This window comes from Nerophis lumbriciformis, linkage group LG18 (genome assembly GCF_033978685.3).
Source record: "Nerophis lumbriciformis linkage group LG18, RoL_Nlum_v2.1, whole genome shotgun sequence".
NCBI lineage: Eukaryota > Metazoa > Chordata > Actinopteri > Syngnathiformes > Syngnathidae > Nerophis > Nerophis lumbriciformis.
The window spans coordinates 31,182,827-31,208,801 of record NC_084565.2 but is presented as its reverse complement, the minus strand read 5'-3'; the positions used below and the strand labels follow the sequence as shown (position 1 = coordinate 31,208,801).

Genomic DNA, 25,975 nt, shown 5'->3' with positions numbered 1-25,975 from the left:
CTGGTTATCTAGCCGTAAAACACGGAGGAAACCCTAAGCAATTTGCAGTCTTTTTTTCTTTTAAAATACCTGTTTATATCGTATAGCGGATTAAAAATACCGCAATATCAATTTTGGACCATATTGCCCAGCCCTTCCCAAATATATTTGTGGCAGTCCAAGTTTATTTACACTAGTTTAGAGACAGACTGAACTTTGTCTACTGAGATGTTGTCATCAACTGAAATGAACAGAAAATAAACTATCTGTGCTTGGGTCTCAGTGGACCATGTTGTCAAATTCCAAGAAACAAACACAGCTGAACGCATAAAAATAATGTGGCAATAGTTGTGTTCACCCAAAGTGATGATTCATTAAGTGAGCGGCATGCAGCGTGAACCACGACCCCGACCGCTGTAGCTATTGACAACAAACAAAGCCCATCAGTGTGCTCCTGTCAGTCCTGGCGTGACTCTGTGGGGTTTACACGCCAGACTGCAGAATAACTACACGACTGTACGCTATATTACCGACTGCCTCAGTGACAGATCACGAGAGCGAGTGAGTGCGTTGCAGTGTAACAGCATCACAGCTTGTTAGAGACGAGGGAAAACTGGAGCTCAGCGTTTTAGCGGCCCGGACAATAAGATAAGACGTGGCAGGAGTTGGTCAGCGGGCAAGCAGTCAGGGCGTGGACTGTGGATGTCGGCCAGAGCGGAGTTACGTAACCCCGCCACGCCCGCTGCCCTCTTGTGGAGCCGAGCAGACACACTCCAGCGCCCGGTGCTGATTTACTGCCGAGGATGACACAGCGGTTCCATGTTCCGTGCTCTCAGTACCCATTTTCCCCTCCCTCTGATGACTGGGACCAGCTGGATCAGTTGCAGTGTGTGCTATATATCCTCATCAGCCTTATGTCGCGCTGAACAAAGCACTGCAGCGGGCCCCATTGTAAAGAGACTTCTGCACACGCTACAGATGAGGGGACTGATGATGGGCCATTGAATGGGGCATTGATTGGGTGAAAGTGGGGATTGAAACACTGCACGCACACACACACACACACACACACACACACACACACGCACACACGCACACACGCACACACGTACACACACACACACACAGATGCCGTATTGTAACGTCACATGCATAAGCCACACTGACCTGGTCAAATTGTGCATCCTCCCCTCTTTGGAGGGACCGGGACAGAAGCTTTTCCTTCAATAGAGAAAGGCAAGAGTATTATTAGTTAAAATAACAACATCGTGTTCATGGCAATGGTGAAGAGTACATAATAACAAATAAGAACAGGTCCAAAAAATAAATACTGTTTCCACTCTGTTATTGTAAATTACTACTGTAATTTTATCCAATTTCATCGAAATATAATCTTTTTTTTATTTTGGTATTCATTCTAATACGCTGTACTTTTTTCCCCTTTATTTATATAATTTAATATATTTACTTTACTTTAAATTAAATTAAATTAAATTTATTTCTCCAAAGACATGCACCTGGGGATAGGTTGATTGGCTAAATTGGCCCTAGTGTGTGAATGTGAGTGTGAATGTTGTCTGTCTATCTGTGTTGGCCCTGTGATGAGGTGGCGACTTGTCCAGGGTGTACCCCGCCTTCCGCCCGATTGTAGCTGAGATAGGCTCCAGCATCCCCCGCGACCGCGAAGGGCATAAGAGGTAGAAAATGGATGGATGGATGGTATTTGTTTTGAAGGGGTCAGGGGTAGTCGGGCAGATTTGGTGGGGGAGGTTTTACAAGAAAATATTTAAAATAAATCTGACCACTTGTTTATTTATACACTGTGTTGTACTGCACTGTTAATGCTGAATAAATCGTTTTGAAAAAAATATGTATATTAAATATCTTTGAAAATATAATAGAATTCAGAAAAATATGCCTCAAAAATTGCACGTCACAAGACTGTTGTACTATTTTACCATTTGTGTTTTAACTTATTTTTCCACTCAGCAGCTAAGAAAAATGAATACTGTTTATAATATATTGAGGACACATTAACCATGGAATATAATATTTCTAGTACAGCAGTATATTGTTTTTCTTATGCCCCATTTTTTGTATGATTCTGTTTTCAATAAAATATTTGGCCGTATCAAACTACTACTACGGTTGCACGCGTATCATTCATGGAATCGAGTGCCCAAATAAAGAATCCCACTCTTTGGTGACTCAATTAAGTATGGCTGCTAAATAAGCCACCATTGGGCCAAAGAAAGTTGCAAGTGCCAGCAGTTTGATAAAGAAGTTGAGAAACACTATTGAATTCAAGAAGGAACATAGGGATAGGCGATGTGACCTAAAATGTGTATTGCGATATATATTGCAGCGTCTTGCGATAACGATGTAAGAACAATATAAATACATTTAAATGATAAAAGAACGATTTCAAAACATGTTACAATGGCTCCTAGTTTAGCTGCGGATGTATGTGCTAACTTATTGTGTCAATTGCAGTTGTATTATTTTTTTCAGAACTATTATTAATCTACTTGCTAATTTACAGTACTGTAATGCGGATTCATCTTCACTTCTATTAAAATGTAATAAGCACTTATTCTTCTGTTGTTAGATACTTTACATTAGTTTTGGGTGATACTACAAATGTGGGCATCGATCCGATACCAAATAGTTACAGAGACAGTATTGGTATTACCCATGTTCATACTTAAAACTTTCAGGATAATTAAATGACTACATTTTTGATCACAACTGTAATCTGACAAAAAAACCTAAAAAGATTTCCTTAAATCCTTTTATTACATAAAAATGTATAATAAAGTCAATAGTGCAAAATAACTAAACAAAAGCCAAAAACTACTATTGGCTCTTATTTTCTGAGTTTGTACACAATAACAAACGACAAAAAATGTTAAGTATCGATAAATCCTTTTAGTATCCTACACCCAAATTGATACATACTTGTTATCGTTACTGTTGATATCTGTCTCGAACTCCCTACCCGATTTACTGCACGTTCAAGAGCGCTAGTTTAGCGGTTAGCTCTGCTTTTTTATATCGTCCTCCAGTGTAGCATATTTAGCTATTTCTTGTACTCTCATCCTCCAGTGATAATACCATTTGCAAGAAACGCAATTTATTGCGAGTATTAGTGACTTAGAAGCTCCACTGTGGAGGGACATTAGCCGCTAGCGGGGACGCTACTTTGCGTGGAGGACACCTTTGTTTGCTTGTCTCTGTCAGATTTGCGGGACACAGCTAGAATGTGTCATCAACAAGCATTATCACAACATAGCGATAGTATTATAATCTCTATCGTCAGCCAAATTTATATCATTTATATCATCTACAGTACAGGCCAAAAGTTTGGACACACCTTCTCATTCAATCCGTTTTCTTTTTTTTCATGACTATTTACATTGTAGATTGTCACTGAAGGCATCAAAACTATGAATGAACACATGTGGAGTTATGTACAAAGTTGAAAAACTTGAAAACATGTTTTATATTGTAGTTTTTACAAAATAGCCACCCTTTGCTCTGATTACTGCTTTGCACACTCCTGGCATTCTTTCGATGAGCTGACTCCTTCAAGACTGTTGGAAAACCATTTCAGGTGACTACCTCTTGAAGCTCATCGAGAGAATGCCAAGAGTGTGCAAAAAAGTAATCAGAGCAAAGGGTGGCTCTTTTGAAGAAACTAGAATATAAAACATGTTTTCGGTTATTTCACCTTTTTTGTGTTCATTCATAGTTTTGATGCCTTCAGTGACAATCTACAATGTAAATAGTCATGAAAATAAAGAAAACACATTGAATGAGAAGGTGTGTCCAAACTGTTGGCCTGTAATGTATATCGCACAGTCGTATTGGAACTCCTAGCAAAGTACAAAGGTGCTGTGCGTGTGACTCTCCCATCCCCTATTACCTTTCCGTTAAACTCTGTTTTTGCCAACAATAGTCCTTCACAAAAGGTAAAGGCGGTGGTAAATATTCATTAATTCATAATTTCTACATATTTTTGGGTGTCTGGAACGTGTAACTGTATTTAGATAATTTTTTCCCAAAAAAAGAAATTGCTTTGGTTTTCGAACACTTCGGTCTTTGTCTGACTTTTTGGAATGACTTACTAACAAAAACCGAGATGCCATTCTACCAAACTGTACTCAGTGGCCTAGTGGTTAGAGCAGTAGTTCTTAACCTGGGTTCGATCGAACCCTAGGGGTTCGGTGAGTCGGCCTCAGGGGTTCGGCGGAGGTCAAAACACACCCGACTCATCGTGTAAATAAAAACTTCTCCCTATCGGCGTATTACGGATACGGCAACAGCTGACTGATTTGCAGGTGTGTAATTTGTTGTGAGTTTATGCACTGTGTTGGTTTTGTTCTTTGAACAAGGTGATGTTCATGCACGATTCATTTTGTGCACCAGTAAAAAAACATGGTAACACTTTGGTATGGGGAACATATTCACCATTAATTAGTTGCTTATTAACATGCAAATTAGTAACATATTGGCTCTTAACTAGTCATTATTAAGTACTTATTAATGCCTTATTCGGCATGGCCTTATTATAACCCCTCTAACCCTGACCCTAACCCTAACCAAATAACTCTAAATTAAGTCTTTATTACTTAGAATATGTTCCCCTAGTGTCCAAATAACTCTAAATTAAGTCTTAGTTACTTAGAATATGTTCCCCTAGTGTCCACAAAACTCTAAATTAAGTCTTTGTTACTTATGTTCCCCATACTAAAGTGTTACCAAAAACATAACTTTGTCTTGAATTTGAAAAAAAAAAACACATTTTATTTTTCACTAAAGAAGGGTTCAGTGAATGCGCATATGAAACTGGTGGGGTTTGGTACCTCCAACAAGGTTAAGAACCACTGGGTTAGAGTGTCCGCCCTGAGATCGGTAGGTTGCGAGTTCAAAACCCGGCCGAGTCATACCAAAGACTATAAAAATGGGACCCATTACCTTCCTGCTTGGGAGGTAATGGAATTGGGGGTTGAATCACCAAAAAAGATTCCTGGGCGCGGCCCCCGCCACTGCCCACTGCTCCCCTCACCTCCCAGGGGGTGATCAAGGGTGATGGGTAAATGCAGAGAATAATTCCGCCACAGCTAGTGTGTGTGAGACAATCATTGGTACTTTAATATTAACTTTACTTCCAGTTGGAGAGATTGTTTCAAAATGCAAATAAAGTTGAGGTTCCAATGTACTTTGTGGGCAAAACAAGCTCATGCGAGTTGTGGCAGGTGGAATGAAGTGGGCAATTGTCACGCACAACATCCAAGACAAGACATCCAGTCTGTTAATATTTAATCGACACAGTTACACATAATGAGCCTCCATAACTGTTTCCCTTTGATATTGCTCATTTTATGATGTGGCAGTTAGTTGTACACTCACCATCGGTTCGGCCATCACCATCTCGATCTTCTTCTCTGCCAGCACAGCAAACTCGGCGAACAGGCTTTTGATGACAAACTCCCCGGGCTTGAGCTCGGGGTCGATGGTGATGCTCGACATGGCGATGAGGTTGTGTTTTTCCCACGCGATTGGAGTCACCGCGGAGGGGCCGCGGCGTCTGCTCACGCTGCCGTTGACTGGCGCTGAAGCTGCGGGGCGGAGAGGGCACAGGTTCAGAGGTCAGGGAATAACAGCGAGGTCTGACGCGGCGTCGGGGGGTAGTACCAGTGCTACAGATGGGAATTGAAAATCAATTATTTCCCAGTATTTCGATTCTTAGGAATCATTTGCCAGTTTTGGTAACGCTCCAAAACCACGCACGATGCGGAAGTGGCACAGATGTTGGAGAGTTATTCAAGGGAAAGGATGACAACAGGGCAACTTGTAATACTTGCAAAGTGGAGATTTCATCAAAGTGAAGAAATTAAACCAGAAACGTTAGCACACAGAGTGTGTGAAACTCTAAAAGAATTACAGATTTTTGATTCCATCTATGAGGGAATCTGCACTAGCAGCTAATATGGCAACCCAAGTATGTTGTCTGCTGTTAACTAACTAACTTACTAACCAACTAACTGCGCCTCAATGTAAAACATTCTATTACTAAACATGAAATGAATGCCAGTCAGACAGCGTGGCTTTGAAGGTGTTCAAGTCCTGTCTGTCTGAGAAGTGTTCTCCGCAGTGATTTCCACAACCGACACACTGTAATTAGTGAGAAAAGTCACGTGTCTTTCCTGAAAAAATAGACAAGCTTGTTATTCCACAAACTTTTTTTTTAAATTTTCATAGTTGCTGGTTGCAAAATTGCACAATGCACAGTTGCAATAGACTTGACCTGCTTGTACTTGTACTGGCTGACATAGTTTTACCTTTGAGTGGTCAGCTTTTCAAAAAGTATCATTTTATGTATGGTTTGGTATTTTTATTTTTTTATTTTTTGTCATGAAAAAATACAATCATGTGTGCTTACGGACTGTATCCCTGCAGACTGTATTGATCTATATTGATATATAATGTAGGAACCAGAAATATTAATAACAGAAAGAAACAACCCTTTTGTGCGAAGGAGTGTGAATGAGTGTAAATGGGGGAGGGAGGTTTTTTAGGTTGGTGCACTAATTGTAAGTGTATCTTGTGTTTTTTATGTTGACTTAATTAAAAAAATATATCAAAAAAAAATCTTTTTTTAAATTTTTTTTTTTTTAATTTCTTGTTCGGCCCGATACCAATCAATTCACGGACCGGTACCGGGCCTCGGACCGCTGTCTTAAAGCACCTCTTCCTGTGGCCATTTCAGTGTTATAACTTCCCCTTTATCGTTAGTTTTAAGCCAAAACGTTCTGCCTTTTCTGTCTACAGTGTCTGCTTGTAAGTACTACGTGATTGTGCGCTGCTAAACCAGCAATGACACGGCAACACGACGACAAGGGGCGGGGGGGGGGGGGGGGACCGGTACTTTTTAGGGGTGGTATAGTACAGAATATATACTAATACCGGTAGGCCGTAAAACCCTAATACTGTATCTACAGTAGAATGTTTTCAAAATATTTTTTTTCCGGGGAACCCATGACCCTGGCACCCCATTGAAGCTGTGGGCCTCTTAAGACCTCACTGTTGTGTTTGTACATTCATTTTTACATCTATCTTCTTCCGCTTATCGAATGTCGGGTCGCGGGGGCAGCAGCCTAAGCAGAGAAACCCAGACTTCCCTCTCCCCAGCCACTTCATCCAGCTCTTCCCGGGGGATCCCGAGGTGTTCCCAAGCCAGCTGGGAGGCATAGTCTCTCCAATGTGTCCTGTGTCTTCGCCGTGGTCTCTTACCGGTCAGACAAGCCCTAAACACCTCCCAAGGGAGACGCCCAGGGGGTATCATTACCAGAGGCCCGAACCACCTCATCTGGCTCCTCTCGATGTGGAGGAGCAGCGTCTTTACTCTGAGGTCCTCCCGAATGACAGCCCCGCCCCCCGACGGCATTCGAGCACGCCATTTTATTCTAAGCTAAACAAAATTGATGCAAATCAACCTGTTTGTTATCCTTTTATCCAAGTGAGAATCAATAAGAGAATTGATAAAGCACCGAAACAGGCAGAATCGTAAAAATGTGATCAAACCCCCAAAATCCCCAATATAAGGGTAGAGACAGTAAACACTGGGATTTAAATTGGTTTACCTTTATTAAGGACCGCAATGTCCCTTTGGGACAGAGGACCCTATTGTAATTGTAAGGTTTTATTATTATTATTCCGCCGCCTCTTTGAGCTGTAATTTGAGCCCCTTAACATGCTTCAAAACTCACCAAATTTGACACACACATCAGAACTGGTGAAAATTGCAATCTAATAAAAAACCAAACCCCAAAACTCAAAATTGCGCTCTAGCGCCCCCTAGGAAAAAACACAGACAAAACTGTTTGTAACTTCCGGTAAGAATGTCGTAGAGACATGAAACAAAAACCTCTATGTAGGTCTGACTTAGACCTAGATTTAATACATTAACTTTCTTCAGCAAAAATCAACAGGAAGTTGGCAATTCCCCCTTCAAAACAAAAGTTTCGTAAAAACAGTCATTTTTGCCTCGTTGAGCTGTAATTTGACCCCCTTAACATGCTTCAAAACTCAGCAAACTGGACACACACATCAGGACTGGCAAAAATTGCGATCTAATAAAAAAAAAACAACCCCAAAACACAAAATTGCGCTCTAGCACCCCCTAGGAAGAAAACACAGACACAACTGCTCCTAGGAAGAAAACTCAGACAAAACTGCCTGTAGCTTCCAGTAGGAATGTCTTAGAGACATGAAACAAAAACTTATGTAGGTCTCACTTAGACCTACATTTCATATATTGACAACCCCCAGCAAAAATCAACAGGAAGTTTGCAATTCCCCCTTCAAAACAAAAGTTTTGTAAAAACCGGTCACTTTTTTTCAAACATTATCTCCTCTGAGCGCGTTTGTCGTGTCGGCTTCAAACTAGCACAGGAGAAAGATTGAACCCTTCTGATTAAAAGTTGACCAAAGAGTTTTCATTACTGCTCCGGTTTGGATTTTATGTGCCGTCAAAGTCGGTCCCATCCATCGCTGCTTGCAGCTTTAATTTAGACATGGTTTTGTATAGATCAGCAGCATTTACACTTAAACTGGACCAAGCAGTGAGCACACATTTTATTTTGCATGCGGCACTGACCAATTTGCCTTATTCAAATAATGCACGTAAGCAAAGTGTTCAGGTGTTTTAAAGTTGGCAGACAGGAAAATGCGCACATTTAGTGCAATTCTTACACTCAAAAAGGACTTCAATCTATTTGTGGAGGTGTGTTGAGGGAGGCTAAATAAATGTATTGTCTAATTTGCATAATTGGCCATTGACGCTGTCGGAGAGCCAAAAACAGAGCAATAAAACATGAAACTCAAAAAAAGTATGTTTCCATGTCCATCCTTGCTTCTTTTGGTACCTTTTTTATTGCCGCAAAAACACAATGGGCCTGATTTACTAAAGGTTTGCGCGTACTAAAACACGTGCAAACCTGATAACACACACAAAGCTGACCTACTACAGAATAAGGTGTGCTATCCATTTTGCGTCTCTGTCTTTATTAATATGCTGATCATCAGAGCACCCATAATACTGGGAGAAGATGCAAATATATTATACAGCACGCGCAATGGGATTCATCAACACTCCTCACCGACCGTTAAGCGAGCACTATTCAGCGCTTTATTTAGCACGTGTCAGAAGGACGTCCAAACCGACAGTTACACCAACGGCTTCAGGATTAGTGCTCACGCTGCAAAGACAAAAGATGGACAAACAAAAATCCTTTGTTCTACGTGTGTGCCAACATTTTTAAAGCTTAGAAATAAAAGAAATTAGACATATAGTCTATTCAGCAACATAATTTTATAATTTTATAGCTGCTAAAAAACTTAAGGGGCTCATTAAAACAAATTCGATTGATGCCTTTGCGATCTTTACTATTTTTCTTTTTAATGGCGTTTGTTATTTTCACATATACATACATATATACATACATACAGTACAGACCAAACGTTTGGACACACCTTCTCATTCACAACACAGCTGATGGTCCCAAACCCATTGATAAAGCAAGACATTCCACTAATCAACCCTGATAAGGCACAGCTGTGAAGTGAAAACCATTTCAGGTGACTACCTCTTGAAGCTCATCGAGAGAATGCCAAGAGTGTGCAAAGCAGTAATTAGAGCAAATGGTGGCTATTTTGAAGAAACTAGAATATAAAACATGTTTTCAGTTATTTCACCTTTTTTTGTTAAGTACATAACTCCACATGTGTTCATTCATAGTTTTGAAGCCTTCAGCGATAATCTACAATGTAAATAGTCATGAAAATAAAGAAAAACTCATTGAATGAGAAGGTTTGTCCAAACTTTTGGCCTGTACTGTATGTATGTATATATATTAGGAGTGTAACGGTACGTGTATTTGTATTGAACCGTTTCGGTATGGGGGTTCCAGTTCGGTTCGGAGGTGTACCGAACGAGTTTCCACACGGACATATTAAGTAGCGTAACACACGTTGTGTAAACAATGCACACCGAGGCACAACACACGGCATGCTAGCAGCTAACGGGCTACAATAGACTGACCATACGTCCTCTTTTCACCGGACATGTCCTCTTTTGCGGAGCTGTCAGGGCGGAGTTTCTTAAATGCCTCAAATGTCCGGCATTTTGAGTTAGGGTTGCGTGTATTTTCAATGTAAGTTCAGGGTTAAGAAGGGGTTAAAAACAAAACAAATTGTGCGCGCAGCAGCATTCGTGAGGGAGGGGCAGAGACAGAGAGAGCGAGAGAGTTATGATAAACGCGCATGCGTCGCCAGGCTCTGCTTTTTATCCATAGATTTATCAGATTTAATTTTTTATTATCTATAGCAGGGGTGTCAAAAGTGTGCCCCGGAGGCCATTTGTGGCCCACAGCTAATGTTTTAAAGGCCCACGGCACATTCTAAAAATACTATTGAAATAAACAAAAACATAACAAAAGTGAAATAAAAAAGCTTAAAGGTTAAATGTAATTTAGAAAAAAGTTGCAATGTTGACTAATAAAACAAAGCTGTTTTTTTTTTCTTTCGAACCGTCATTGCTCAAAACATAATATTGAATCAAAATCAATGTTATTATGAGTTACTGACCTATCAAAGGTTCCGATTACTTCACATCAAATATTCCACTAAGAAAAATATTTTTGGTGGAAGATTTTGCAAATTTGGTAAATAACCCAAAAATGTATATTTTGTTGTTTTCTTACTGTACCGAAAATGAACTGAACTGTGACCTCTAAACCTGAAGGCATTACATAACACACCAGTGATAGAGCGATGAGCTCTCTGCCCACTTTCGTTTCAAAATAAACCTTGATGGAACTTTAGATAAAACTGAGGCAGTTAGTAAGTATTGCAGCGACAAACTTTCTTATCATCAGCGCACATCAAGTTTAAAAATAGCATCTTAATGCAAAACATGAACGTGAGGATGGCGCCGCTACCATAAATGCTACTTAAATAGCGTTGCCCAACGTCCCTTGAAACACGGCATCATCCCGTGCTTGGAAACAAAAGTACACGTCCCGAATTGATCTGTCAAGGGATGCACTTTGTCCAGTATTTTTATGAAGTGGCCAACAGAGCCAATTATTTTTGTTTTCATGTTCATGGGTTGGTGCGCCCTGTAAGGAAAAAGGTCAATCGTGACGTCACACGCCAGTTTTGACATGACAGTCTCGCCACGGTCGCCAACACGCACCAAGCAGGCATCTTGTCAGTGCAGCAGATAACTAAAGTAAGTGTATAAAAGTTACAATACAAATGTTTTGTTGTATATGGTTGCAATAAGCACAATATTGATGTGAGCATGTTTGTTTCGTAACTGAGTCCAGTTGGTCTGAGGTCAGCACACGTGGTCATTCAATGAGGACATTAAACATCCAGTTTGCACCCTTCGGTAGGAGAAGAGAGGTATGTGGCTTAAAACTATCAGTGGTGTGTCATTTATTCCACTTTAATGAGATATGAGTATGCGTGTGATGCTTTTACTGAATGATAAATTACACAACATACCATAAAGACAATCTCACTGAGAGGAAATTTCCTTCATAAAAAAAGCACAATTGAAATGTTTCCAGTCATATTCGTGAAACAAATACCTCACCTCTCTTTTTGTCACAGTAGTTTTCATAGTGATGCAAGTTAGAGACCTGCTCTATCATAAAGCTGCACATTGCATTGATTCTGTTTTAAGTTAAGATGGTCATACCCCTGTTAAAGAAATGTGTTTATTTATATTAAGTTGAGCAGAAAATAATTCTATTTAAGACAAAAAACAAAAATGTGCACTTAATTCTTACTGTAATTACTGTCACCAAGTTTTGAGCAAATCAATGACTAACAGTTCAGTAAAACATTTAGAAAACGTTCCCATATGCCATTCTGACTACAAAATTGCATTTGTATCCAAATATTAGAGTATTTTTGAAAGAAAAAGTTATTTATGCAAGCAAATAATAACCTGTGATTAATCATGATTAATCACAAAATTAGTGTGATAAATCAGATTTTTTTTTAAATATCACTTGACAGCTCTAATATATATATACATATATTTCTATTATGAAAAAACTAAGTATGCATTTTTGTTTTACTTGAGCGGAGTGCAGCCTCCCTTCAGCGGTAAAAAAACAAAAGAAAAAAGTGGTGTCAATGTAGATGCACTGCACGACTGCTTCAAAATGCCCATAAAAAGTGGTACATGTCTCCTGCTTGTTTGACAACATAGCAAAATGCCACAAGTGGGAGTATGATAACATGAATGAGTGTCTTCTTGGTGATCCATCCATCCATTTTCAACCGTATATCCCGTTCGGGCAGAAGGCGGTGTACACCCTGGACAAGTCACCACCTCATCGCAGGGCCAACACAGATAGACAGACAACATTCACACTCACATTCGCACACTAGGGCCAATTTAGTGTTGCCAATCAACCTATCCCCAGGTGCATGTCTTTGGAGGTGGGAGGAAGCCGGAGTACCCGGAGGGAACCCACACAGTCACAGGGAGAACATGCAAACACCACACAGAAAGATCCTGAGCGCAGGATCGTACCCAGAACCTTCGTATTGTGAGGCAGACGCACTAACCTGGTGATGCCTCATTTAAACAAAGCTGTCTGCACAATATTACAAGTGTACACGCAGTGTTAGTAAATCACAGGCAACACTAATAGTACATGCTATTTTATAGATTGCACATGCTGTTAAGCGCATGGTAGGGTGGTCTCAGTACAAAAATGTATTTCGATACTTTTTAAAATAAAAGGGACCCAAAAAAAATGGCATTATTGGCTTTATTTTAACAAAAAATATTAGGGTACATGAAACATATGTTTCTTTTTGCAATCAAAGAACGATTTGTCCTTAAACAAAATAGTGAACATACCAGACAACTTGTCTTTTAGTAGTAAGTAAGCAAACAAAGACTTCGAATCGGTCTGCTGACGTATGCAGTAACATATTGTGTCATTTATCATTCTATTATTTTGTCAACATTATGAGGGGCAATCTGTAAAAAAATATTATTAATCTACTTGTTCATTTACTGTTAATATCTGGTTATTTTCTGTTTCAACATGTTCCATATATTCTTCTGTTCAATTGTAATAAACACTTATTCTTCTGTTGTTTGGATACTTTACATTAGTTTTGGATGATACAAATTTAGGTATCGATCCGATACCAAGTAGTTACAGGGTCATACATTGGTCATAATTTAAGTTCTCATGTGTCCATGGACAATTTCCCCGAGTTTATGAATATAATATGATTTTTTTTTTAAAGAAAAGAAAAAGGTAATAATTAATTAATAAAAAATATTGATGTAATCATAGTAGTATCGACTACATACGCTCTTGTACTTGGTATCATTACAGTGGATGTCAGGTGTAGATCCACCAATGGCATTTGTTTATATTGCGAAGCTGGTGAGCTATTGTATCCTCCTATGGTGTGTAGTGAAGCATGTTTAGCTATTCCTTGTCCTGCAGGGATGATACGAAGATTAGTGATTTAGAAGTGGCTAAAACACTGCCTACTGTGGATGTACATTAGTGAATTAGTGAATTATATTTATACAGCGCTTTTTCTCTAGTGACTCAAAGCGCTTTACATAGTGAAACCCAATATGTACCGGTAAGTTACATTTAAACCAGTATGGGTGGCACTGGGTGCAGTTGGGTAAAGTGTCTTGCCCAAGGACACAACGGCAGTGACTAGAATGGCGGAAGCGGGGATCGAACCTGGAACTTTCAAGTTGCTGGCACGGCCACTCTACCAACCGAGCTATGCCGCCCCACATTAGCCGCTAACTCGCTAGCCATGTTTTAAAGCACCTCTTCATGAGGGCGTTTCAGTGTTATAGCTTCACCTTTATCTTTAGTTTTTAGGCCAAAATGCGTCCGTTCTCCCATTTCTGTCTACAAACTGTGTCTGCTTGTAAGTACTCCGTGATTGTGCGCTGCCGAACATGCTCCTCTGCTCGTAAAACCAGCAATGTCATGACGTGACGACGACGCGCCGTCATGCCTGTAAAAACAAAAAAAATGACGAACCGGTACTTTTCAAACAGAGTATAGTACTATTTTTGATTCATTAGTACAGTGATACTATACGAGTACCGGTATACCGTACAACCCTAGCAAATGGTGTTTGAATCTTGGTAAATCAGGCCCAATGTACTTTTGGATGAGGGAGGAAAACACAGCCAGACTGAGAAGAATGACTCGTGCTTAGTCTCCAAAAGTGTCCAATAAGAACAGAAAATGTCAATTAACTTGTCGTTAGTCACTTTGTCCTTAGACAAGAGTTTCTAGAGGGTGTCTGAATACTCGCTAAATATAGCAACAAAGTCGCCAAGTTGGCAATAGTCATTCCTATGTCTTCTTATTCTCCTGGCAGACCAGGTGGGTATGATGTGAGTTAAGATGGCATGTACTGTACAGAGTTAAAGCGCCGGACTACTTTGACAGACAGTCCCATCGCAATGTGTTTATGAACTAGGGTGAACAGTAAGATTAAAATCGATTTGTGGAGGGAAAGACCTAATGGGGAAAAAAAACAGATGACATTTTGGAAGTTTAGAGTGAAGAATCACTTAAATGAATTATTGTATAATAACAATGCAATGAGTCTTATGATCTAATATAGAAAAATACACTTCTTAACAACCCTGCTAGGAACAGAAACATTGGCCACTTACTATTCAATAGACTTGTTTATGAAAACGGCGCTAAACCTCTACAAAAGGCCTTGTCGCACAGCCAGGTTTCAGTCATAACTTTGAATAGTGTGTGTGAGAATTATGTGACAGCTGTGGCAGAACCTTCAGTCTAAGCCCACAATGGCTGCAAGAGAACAGCGAGCAACAACATAAAGCCTCGCAGGAAGAGTCTGGTTCCGTTTCTGCCCTTCCCAGAAACACTTGTTTAATCGTGCAGTGAAAATATTCCTAGCAAAACTCAGGTTTGGGAAAAATGCAAATCATGCAGCTACTAGTGTTGTCCCGATACCAATATTTTGGTACCGGTACCAAAATTATTTCGATACTTTTCTAAATAAAAGGGGACCATAAAAAATTACATTATTGGCTTTATTTTAACAAAAAATCTTAGGGTACATTAAACATATGTTTCTTATTGCAAGTTTGTCCTTAAATAAAATAGTGAACATACAAGACGACTTGTCTTTTTGTAGTACGTAAACAAACAAAGGCTCCTAATTAGTCTGCTGACATATGCAGTAACATATTTTGTCATTTTCCATTCTATTATTTTGTCAAAATTATTAAGGACAAGTGGTAGAAAATTAATTCTTAATCTACTTGTTCATTTACTGTTAATATCTGCTTACTTTCTCTTTTAACATGTTCTATCTACACTTCTGTTAAAATGTAATAATCACTTATTCTTCTGTTGTTTGATACTTTACATTAGTTTTGGATTATACCACAAACTTGGGTATCAATTCGATACCAAGTCGTTACAGGATCATACATTGGTCAAAATCAAAGTCCTCATGTGTCCAGGGACATATATCCTGTGTTTATAAACATAATATAAATTAACAAAAAAAAAATGTTGTGATGCCAAAAAATACACGTAATCATAGTAGTATCGACCGGTATGTTTCAGAGGCAGTATAGTACCGAATATGATTCATTAGTATCGCGGTACTATACTAATACCGGTATACCGTACGACCCTAGCAGCTACATATGGACCATGCAGTCTTTTAAAAATGTGTAAGCTATATATACTATACTACAGCCTACTGAAATGCTGAGACACGTTACACGTATTTTGGGGTGTTGGAAACAAGCCGAACTGAAGTAATTAATACATCCATAAACAAGGTTTATGCAGAGATTTAAATGAAATGTAAAACAATCCTAGAAAAAACACTGCAATTGATGGTAAACTGGTTTATTTAAGTTGACTTCTTGTAGTACGGTGCAATGTAGTGTGTAAAGAAAACACCAGCAATGTCGAGCAGCACAGAGGGCCTTTCAAGACTCCCCCTTTTGTTTACTGTGCTATGATGAGGTCACATAGCCAGCCTTTCCCTAATAGCCAATCAGTGCTGTGCGCATCCTAATCTTTCTCCCACCTCAGACCAAGCTGGACTGCTGATTGGTGCACTCTCACTTTAACATGCTAATGCTGCAATGACAGAAACAGTCAAATAAAGAGAACAGAGAGAGAGAAGATGATGAGAGCGTGGTTTGATGAGCGCGAATGAAAGGCAGAGCATGTTTTTACTATCCCTAATGCTGCCGAGTCTTGTTTTTTGGGAGTGGCCTGCACCGTAAATCCAGTCGACCTTTTCAATGCCATTTTGGAAAGTTCTGGATAGTTGCTTTAAACTTTAATCTTTCATCTAAAATGATGGCAAACAAAACTCCTCCTCGAGAAGGCCCGGTAGTTGAGGATCCCAACACTATAGGACAGGGGTCGGCAAACCAAAATGTTGAAAGAGCCATATTGGACCAAAAATACAAAAAAAAAACTGTCTGGAGCCGCAAAAAATTAAAAGCCTTATATTAGTGTTATAATAAAGGCAACACATGATGTAAGTGTCTATATTAGCCTACTATCAAAGGCTGATGCTAATCTTCATTGACAGAAATGTTGTATTTAAATTTTTGTTCTACACATTTTTGCAACATCGGAAATCATTAGTAAAATGGAGGCTTCTCTCAGGATTAGATAACTTCTGGAAATCACTGGCTCAGAATGGCCAAAGGTATAGATATGTGTGTCCAAGTTTAAGGAAACGACAGGCTATCTTCTTCTAATGGATTTGAAACAATCTTTACAAGCTGGGTAATGTTTGCTGTGGTCTGGAACAACACGGCACACAAAAAACTGAGAAATGCAGCCTCCTTACATACAATGTGTCATGAGACATGCAAATATAAATTAAATACACAGAGGACGTAACAAAAAGAAATTAAATGAGCTAATATAACTACCAACGAGGCATAATGATGCAATATGTACATACAGCTAGCCTAAATAGCATGTTAGCATCGATTAGCTTGCAGTCATGGATTGACCACTTTTACCTGATAAGCACTCCAGCATATCAGTCAAATCAGCAGAGCTCAACTTTGTGCATTCACGCACAGAATAAAATGTTTGGTGGACAAAATGAGACAAAGGAGTGGCAAAAAACACATCTTTCTGTGGCAGCATCGGAGAAAGTTGTACATGTCAACAAACTACGACGAGTTCAAGGATCGCTGAAAGGACAAAACAAAACGGTGCTTGCCAAACACCCTCATTAGTGAAGTATGTTTAATGTAAACAGTGGGATTTCTAACAATTAGGAAGGTTTGTGTCATGTTTGGTCTTCTACAAAAAATATATTAAAACAAAAATTATATATTTTTCTTTCATTTTTTAAATTTTCACACATCTCTGAAAGAGGTCCAGGGAGCCACTAGGGCGGCGCTAAAGAGCCACATGCGGCTCAAGAGCCGCGGGTTACTGACCCCCGCTATAGGACATGTCGTACTCCAAAATACCATTCTTTTCCAAGGGAGGCCTGCAATGGACTGGCAATATGATGAGTATGAGGCTATTTTGTGGCACATTGCATTAATCTGCAAAATGTATGCTAACCAGATCAACATGACAGTTTCATTCTATCCAGTAATGCATATTACACTAAGTTGATTGAGATCATACATCAGATGAATAATTGTTAGTTCTCAACTTTCTATAAAATTCTATCAAAATCCTGTAAACATCTTTTGCCTCCTTTCACAAAACTTCCAGAATGACGGTTTAAGTTTTTTGTGCAATCCTACTTCACTCACCCAAATACAAAAACACAAAATGTGGCTTTCAACCTGCCCAAAAGTAGTATTCCTGTCAAAAAAAACAGACTTGCTAAGCAATAGAATACTAGTATCAGAACGTTCTAAACATTTCAGCCATGAAGGGTTTTAATACAAGTTGCTGATTTAAGGTTTCTGCATAATTATTATTTTTTCTTCATTTTCTATTTTGTTGCCGGAGGAATATTCTGACAGTGTGCAAGGCCCCATTCTTCCATGGCTGCACTTAGGAAACACACGATTACACAACTATTAGCGCAGCGACTCCACCTTGTCACAGTTAAAATAAAAAAACCTTCCCGGCGGCCCGTTCGCTTCCACTGTCAAGACAACCAGAAACAACAGCACAATCACACATACGCTTGGAATGCAGGGCTGCGAGTCTTGTTTTTTTTTTTCAAACCGACAAAAGACCCACTACTAATGTCTGTGTCATGGCAGTGCCAATTGTGTTATCGTGTATAACAACATGTTCAGACTAGGGCGAGCTACTGGTTTACTACTTACAACCAAAACAAGGATAATATAGGACCTTGAGCAAATAATATGTTGGAAAAAACTCAGGACAATTATATATGTATGCTCCATCTATTATCTGGGCTGAAATAAAGTATATAAATAAAGATTTTCAGAAAAATTTCTTGAGTAGTCCATTGAGGAAATTACTAACTGGGAGGTAGGGAAGGAATGTAACGATATTAGAATGTCATACCATTGTTATTTAGACTTTATTTATCACAGTTATCATTATTATCATGGTATTGTTGAATATGTTAAAAATGTACTTATGCACACACTAATATATTTTGACCAAGTAACAAAACATAACCAAAAATGAATAGACACACTGTTAGAAAACCCACTATTTTGGATGTTTTGTGTTTCTTATGCTTCACTGTTAGTGTTTTAGTCTTAAGTATTTTATCTGTTTTAACGGTTAAGCTTTTATTGCTTTTTAAACATTGGTTTGTCCTTTAAAACTTTAAGGCTTATTTGAGTATAAAGTGCGTAACAATTAAAAACTATTTTCATTAATTATTTCTGGCGGACGTTGTGTCCAACTCTGTTTAGCGGTCCTTGAACACATCGTAAAAACGCTTGTGTCTCTTTTCCTCTGAGGAAAGATCGATCACTCTAAGACAGTGGTTGTCAATTTTTTTCTGCCAAGTAGCACCTCAAAAAAAACTTGGCTCTCCAATATTAAATCTAAAGTGTGGTGAATGTTCGGATGTTTGTAATGTTTGGAAAGCAGCGATAAAGTAGCGGCAGCACGACTAATCTGTGCACCCACCTGTTGTGACGGCATGAAGGCACCCAAGGAGGCGATGAGAGCGCTATGGATGCTAATAGACTTAGACTTCCTTTTTATTGTCACTCAAATTTGAACTTTACAGCACAGATAAGAACGAAATTTCGTTACATAAGCTCATGGTAGTGCAGGATAAAAAAGCAATAAGGTGCATATATAAATAAATAAATATATATAAATAATATATATATATATAAAATAAATAAATATGTATAAATAAATAAATAGATTACTGTACAGATAAATATATTGCACTTTTTCACATGCGTCCACGTTTATGGATGTGTTATATTGTCTTTTTTATTGCTAGCAGAGCTACTGACTGGCAATACAAGGACACGAATTTGAAATACTTCCAGCCCCAATTTAGCCACAACTTTGCGAGGTAATCACATCATCTACTGCACTGTTCATTGTGCTAAAGATGAAGACCTATCTGCACATTAACCAGCAGAATGGGATTATGAAAAGTATTTGAGCTTCTACACTGAAACTGCTGTTCAGTTTACTTTGTGGCACTTACTTGTATCTTGCACTTGTGTTACTCTGGTGTTATATTTACTTGATGCACAAGCGCTTGCCTTTCTCTGTAGTTTGTTTCTACCTGAGCTAACAACAGTAAATACCTGGTAGCTTCTCCAACAGTGTTTTGTTTACATCTTCTTTTCTTAAAGTTTATGGATTGCAATGCTTTGAAGTCGATACTTCTACGATTTGCTCATAATTAATACAGGAACTACTTGTTTTTGTCTGTGTTTAATTAAAAAATAAACACACAACATTGTTCGACATGAAAAAATTAAATTAAATTAAAAAAATTGGCTCTCCAAGTTCGACCATAATGACCAACATTAAGACAGTAGCGTAGTAGGCCTAATTATTTATTAAAAACAAGGCAATGGTTTTATTTAATAAGTATATTCAATATTTTTGGTCACTCTAACATTACACACAGTTTGAACATTAACACTGTGATAACAGCTCAAGTCGCATCATTACAACATTCAATTAAGTGATTCTTTGGCGTACCACTAGATGGAGCCTGCGTACCACGAGTGGTACCTATACCAGAGTTTGAGAACCACTGTTCTAAGAGACACAAAGAGAGAACACAGCTTGTAGGTTCAATGTACACAATTGAATAGCTTAGTTGCTCAGACAGAAGTGTTTATATAAGTATAGATTGGGCTATGTCGTTTCCTAACGGGGAAAGACGTTAATGTCTCTCTATTTCATGTTAGCATTTAAGCTAGCGAGCTGGCGCCAGTCAATCTGTAAGTTTATCCTAGGGCAGTTTTCAATCTCGGTTTTTCGATAATTTTATAGAAAAATGGGAATTCTAACCATCAAGGGTTTCACTGCGGTTATCATTGTTACTATTTATTGTTACATCCTGAGATTGAGCGCAGACTGCATGTTTCAGTATTGATGACAAAGAAATGTACTTATGTATGTTTGTCATACATAAGTGCATCTCCATTCCGGGTGCATGGCAACATGCAGAGTGTTACGTGGCCACATTCTGATCCACTGAACTAAATCTACATTGTCATTAAATACATGTTGCTATGTTAAAGCAATGATATAAGTGAGACAATAAAAACCCTCTTCAATCTTGTCAGCTATTTGTGGGTAAAACTATGGACGACTCCTACAAGTATTGAATTAAGTTTATTTTGAACATGCTTCACAAAGTTACGTTAAGGAACATTCACATATTTACTGTTTCAAAATTCAACTAGCCCGAAAATGAACCTTGCGCGGCATGTTGGGACATGTCCCCACAATGCAGGCTAAACACATCCAGCACTATTCTATCAGACTAAGGCTGTTCTATCCAGATCTAAGAGGATGAACAGATGAAGCCTGCTCGGATGAGAGGGAAAACATTTACTAAGACAATCTGAACCATCTAGTTGAGATCTGTACAATGACCTGAAATATTCACAGGTATACCTGACAAGGAGAGGGTACCTAATCCTACCCAATCTCCAAGACTCAGTGATTAATGTTCCTTTTAATAATTAGTAAGAATAGATAACGTATTCACAGATTAAAAATGCAGGACATATAGTTCATAACCTCATATCTAATAATAAATACATTCATCCAATATACTTGATAGATCCTGTAGTTCTCAGCATTCCGTTTCATTCTTAAGCATGCAGTTTCTTAAAATGTGTCGTATTTGTACATTGTTGGAGTTCCTTGCACAATATGCACATGCTGTAACTCATTGAAAAATGTTCATGTTATGCGGGCATACGAGTGTCTTTCGAGTGTTTCTCCCCATGAGTATTAAAATGATGTGCTAAAGCTACACTCCTTTACTACTTTACCATGTTGCATATTACTTACTCATCAAATCTAAGGCTGTGTTCACACACCAAAGTTTTCCTTCACTCAAAACAGACTACCGCGCACGAAACAAACAGCACAAAAACCCTTAGAATTTAGATTTCTGTTGTGGTTTAGTTCCCTTCAGTGTGAAGCTGTGTGGGAACCAAAGACAGGAAGCAGCATAGGCAAATGAAGAGGCAAATCACAGATAAATAACTTATGTCAGAAGCAGTTGTCACAAATCTTTTTAACATCTCTGCCAGTACAAATACCACCGTATGAAACAAAAAAAATTACAGTATGTCTCTCACAGACAACACTATGGGTTTTTTTCACTTTCACCAAAGCTGGTGGCGACTTTGCACCTATTTTATTGCTGAGAAAACAAAAGTGTGAACACATTCTAAAATCCATACAAGTACTGAACTGCATCTTAATCACGACATTGCACAAAATGATGAGTCATCAGTGTGCTTAAGTATCAATTTATAAGGTCATCGTTGCAGAGTATATGGGCATTAATTAGATAAGATATGAAGACAGTGAGTCTATTTAGTGCCCACAATGGAGGAATAAAAAGCTATGAGAATGGAGCACATATTTGAGACTGGAAGATCTGATTTGTGGCCGAGGTTTCACACTCACAGCAAATCTATGTAGCAATAGGCCAAACACTGGTGCAATAAGAACAGTGCTGATGCACCGCAGCTAGACTGTGGCGCAAGTGCCTTTTGGATTTCTGGAGTAATGTTGGGAAGCTAATAACAGGACAGCGCCGGGAGACGGATCGATGGTCGGGAAACATTAGCTGCCCCAGAGGGATGGAGCGCAGGCTTATAAAAGCATGTAGTGGGGAGGAGGAGGAGGAGGTGGCGGCGGAAGAAGGCACTATAAGGCTGCATTGAGTGCTGCTAAATGAAACTAACAAAGTAGATTTGGGTGGCAAATACAAGAGTGGACAGTGAATAAAAGCATCAGAGAACGTACTTAGAGTTAAGTAATCTGATATCCATTAGGAGATTCTCATCAATGGAGAGCTTTTATTGGCGGAAAATGGAAGGTAATAAGGAAGGGGTTAAACGCGGCCACTTGCACCATGCATCAAGGCAAGCCTGACTAAACCCGGACTAAATACAATCAGTCATCCTGACACTCCATTAGTTATCTTTGCCTTGCACAGGTAGCGGCAGATAGGGGAGCTCAAAAGCTTGGAACTCCGATGCAAGAATGCTCAACGCTTGCGCAGATAAGAGCGGTGAGCCGAGTGCGGTATGTAAACACGGTCAAGGTACTTACAGCTGCTGCTCCAAGACTTCAGCAGAGATTTGATGCTGATCTCGAAGAAGACCGAATCCTGCAGGCTCAGCATGGTGCCTTTCAAAAGTTTGGCATCGTCAGAAGGCAAGGAATAGTCACACGCGTGGGCTCACTTTCACTTCACGGACCTCAACTGTCACGCTCATCCCGGAAGCCTGTCGTCGACCTTTGTTTGATTAGAAACTTGGAGCTTCTCTTCCACAGCGGTGGTTCCCGGTGCTACCCACCGCAGGCGGCGGTCACAAGTGTCATCCTGAAACGAGCGTCGGCACTGAGGACCTGTGAGGTGTCACCACACTGTTTGCTCCAAGTTGTGGGCGAAGAGGCCAGAGGGCATTGCCAGGTTAGAGACGAAATACACCAGCGCTCCCGCTGCCCCCTTGCCAATCCTTCAAGTCCCTCATGACAAGCGTGGAAAAATCCAGAAAGACCAAAAGGACAAAAAGTGACTTAAACTGTACTTGGAGCCAATTGTAATAACAATACAGGGCAATATTTCCTCTGCTGTGCTCTTCCTGTGTGTGTGAATTTGCCAGTCCTAGCCTGCTAGTACAGCCAGCCCCCCCGCCGAAGCATTCTCCCTCCCCATTCGCTCACAAGCAGCCCCTCCTCTTCCCGAGCGAGCTCTTGTTCTTTCACTGACGCCCCTCGGAGAGAGAGAGCTCGTTTCGACAGTAAACAGAGGGAGGCGGGAGAGGAGAGGAAAAGAATGAGAGACAGAGAGGGGGCTGGGGGGGGGGGGGGGGGGGGGGGGGGGTATTGCGTGATGATGTCATCAAAACGCTGCGAGTGTTGCCGAGCCTGGCCATGGTTCAGCTATGCATGTTGTCAGAGTGGCTACTGTGCAGGGTCCTCCTGCTGACCTATCAAAAGCTTGAGCCACTTCCTGTAAGCTCGGCGGCAATACTGATGCGTCATCTCTTGAGTGTTGCAGGAGGGGAAAGGAGCAATAGGGACGAGCACAACACAAGTAGCGCCACTTCTTCTGCGAGCGATCATCCACCCATCAATACCACTTTTTATTTCCTATGCAGGGTCACTGACAGTCTCTGGTGTCGTCGATAAACTAAAAGGTGGGTTTATCGCTAAACTCGGCCCAGATTTACTCTGGATTGTCACATAACATGTCGAAATTAACCATGTGACATTGGTCTCTTCTACTCTTGTGCAAAAAAAGATAAACAGAAGGTTTGGTGCATGTCTGAATTCCAGCATCAAGGCTAGAATTGTGGACAATAGACTGTGTGTCTGTAGCTTTAATGCAAATGATCTGCGTTTGCCGACTGAGCATGAAGCTTCATGAAGCACAGGCCAAAAGTTTGGACACACCTCATTTCAATGCATTTTCTTTATTTTCATGACTACCAGCTCAGTGGTCTAGTGGTTATAGTGTTTGCCCTGAGACTGGGAGGTTGTGAGTTCAAACCCCAGCCAAGTCATACCAAAGATTACAAAAAAATGGGAGCCGTTGCCTCACTGCTCGGCACTCAGCATCAAGCGTTGGGATTGGGGGTTAAATCACCAAATGATTCCCGGGCGCGGACACCGCTGCTGCTCACTGCTCCCCTCACCTCATGGGTGAGAGATGGGTCAAATGCAGAGGATAGTTTCACCACACCCAGTGTGTGTGACAACCATTGGTACTTTAACTTTATTTACATTGTAGATTGTCACTGAAGGCATCAAAACTATGACACCTGTGACGTGAAAACCCTTTCAGGCGACTACCCCTTGAAGCTCACAAAGAGAATGCCAAGAGTGTGCAAAACAGTAATCAGAGCAAAGGGTTTGAAGGAACTAGAATATAAAACATGTTTTTGGTTATTTCACCTTTTTTTGTTAAGTACATAACTTCTGGTCACTACTGCCTAGTTTCTCATGTTATATTGTTATAGTTTTATTCTTATTGTTGCTTTTTATTTTGATTCTTATTGTAATATTTTTCTATTTTATTTCCATTTATACCCCCATTATTTAATTTTTAAATTCAATCTCAATTCTGTACATTGCTGATGGAATTTTTCATTTTCCTGAGGGAACTCTCCTGAAGGAATCAATAAAGTACAATCTATCTACATATCTATCTAACTCCACACGTGTTCATTCATAGTTTTGATGCCTTCGGTGACAATCTACAATGTAAATAGTCATGAAAATAAAGAAAACGCATTGAATAAGAAGGTGTGTCCAAACTTTTGGCCTGTACTGTACACTTTATTAACTTTTTTAGGCTGTCAAACCACAAAAACATTTAATCGCAATTAATCACATTATCCGAAGTTAGCTTGTAATTATTTGCGATTAATTGCTGATAGAAGTTTTTTTCTTTAATAAGTGTATCTTAGATACATTTCAAGTTCAATACGGCACTGGACAATTTGTTTACTTTAAAAAATAATAATAATAACCCTCCAGCACCCCTGCGACCCCAAGAGGGAAAAGCGGTAGAAAATAGATGGATGAATAATGTTTAGTAAACAAACATTTGCATAAACAGCTAAACACAAATTGGACAGAAACACTCTTTCACAGATACACCCAGGCCGGAGTGGGACTCATTTTTAGCCCTGGCGTTTCATGCCTTTCGGACGGGCCCACTTCGGATCATTAACGACCGCTTATTCTTATTATGGTCACGGGGCTACATTAGAACCTATCCCAGATGACTTCGGGTAAGAAGCGGGGTACTCCTGAGACTGGTAGCCAGCCAATCGCAGGGTACAAAAAAAAATAAACATTCACACTCACATCCATACTGATGGACAATTTAGAGTCTAACCCAGGGGTCGGCAACCCAAAACGTTGAAAGAGCCATACTGGACCAAAAATACAAAAAAACAAAACTGTCTGGAGCCGCAAAAAATGAAAAGCCGTATATAAGTATTATAATGAAGACAGCACAAGATGTAAGTGTCTATATTAGCTATAATAGCCTACTATCAAAATGACTCTGCTGAAGCAAATCTTCGTTGACAGAAATGTTGAAATGTAATATTTATTCTACACATTTTTACAACATTAGAAACCATTAGTAAATCAGAGGCTACTCAGAAGGTGAGATAACTCCTGGTAACTACTGGCTTTTAATGGCCAAAGGTATAGATGTGTGTGTCCAAGTTAAAGGA

General features: G+C 39.6%; 1 protein-coding gene across 14 annotated transcripts in view; it reads right to left on the bottom strand.

Moving 5' to 3' along the window:
* The window catches only part of fryl (furry homolog, like), a 195,034-nt gene that overhangs the window by 108,188 nt on the left and 60,871 nt on the right, over nucleotides 1–25,975 (bottom strand). For 12 of the 14 annotated variants that reach the window (XM_061978068.1, XM_061978069.1, XM_061978061.2 and 9 more), the window contains 2 exons: nucleotides 5,392–5,600; nucleotides 1,147–1,200 (listed from right to left, as the gene is read on the bottom strand). In XM_061978068.1, coding sequence (XP_061834052.1) covers nucleotides 1,147–1,200; nucleotides 5,392–5,511 — 174 coding nt within the window. In that variant the 5' untranslated portion in view covers nucleotides 5,512–5,600. Of the gene's footprint in view, nucleotides 1–1,146; nucleotides 1,201–5,391; nucleotides 5,601–22,829; nucleotides 23,401–25,975 lie in introns of those variants that run through there. The other 2 variants (XM_061978067.2, XM_061978070.2) reach the window with 2 other exon arrangements.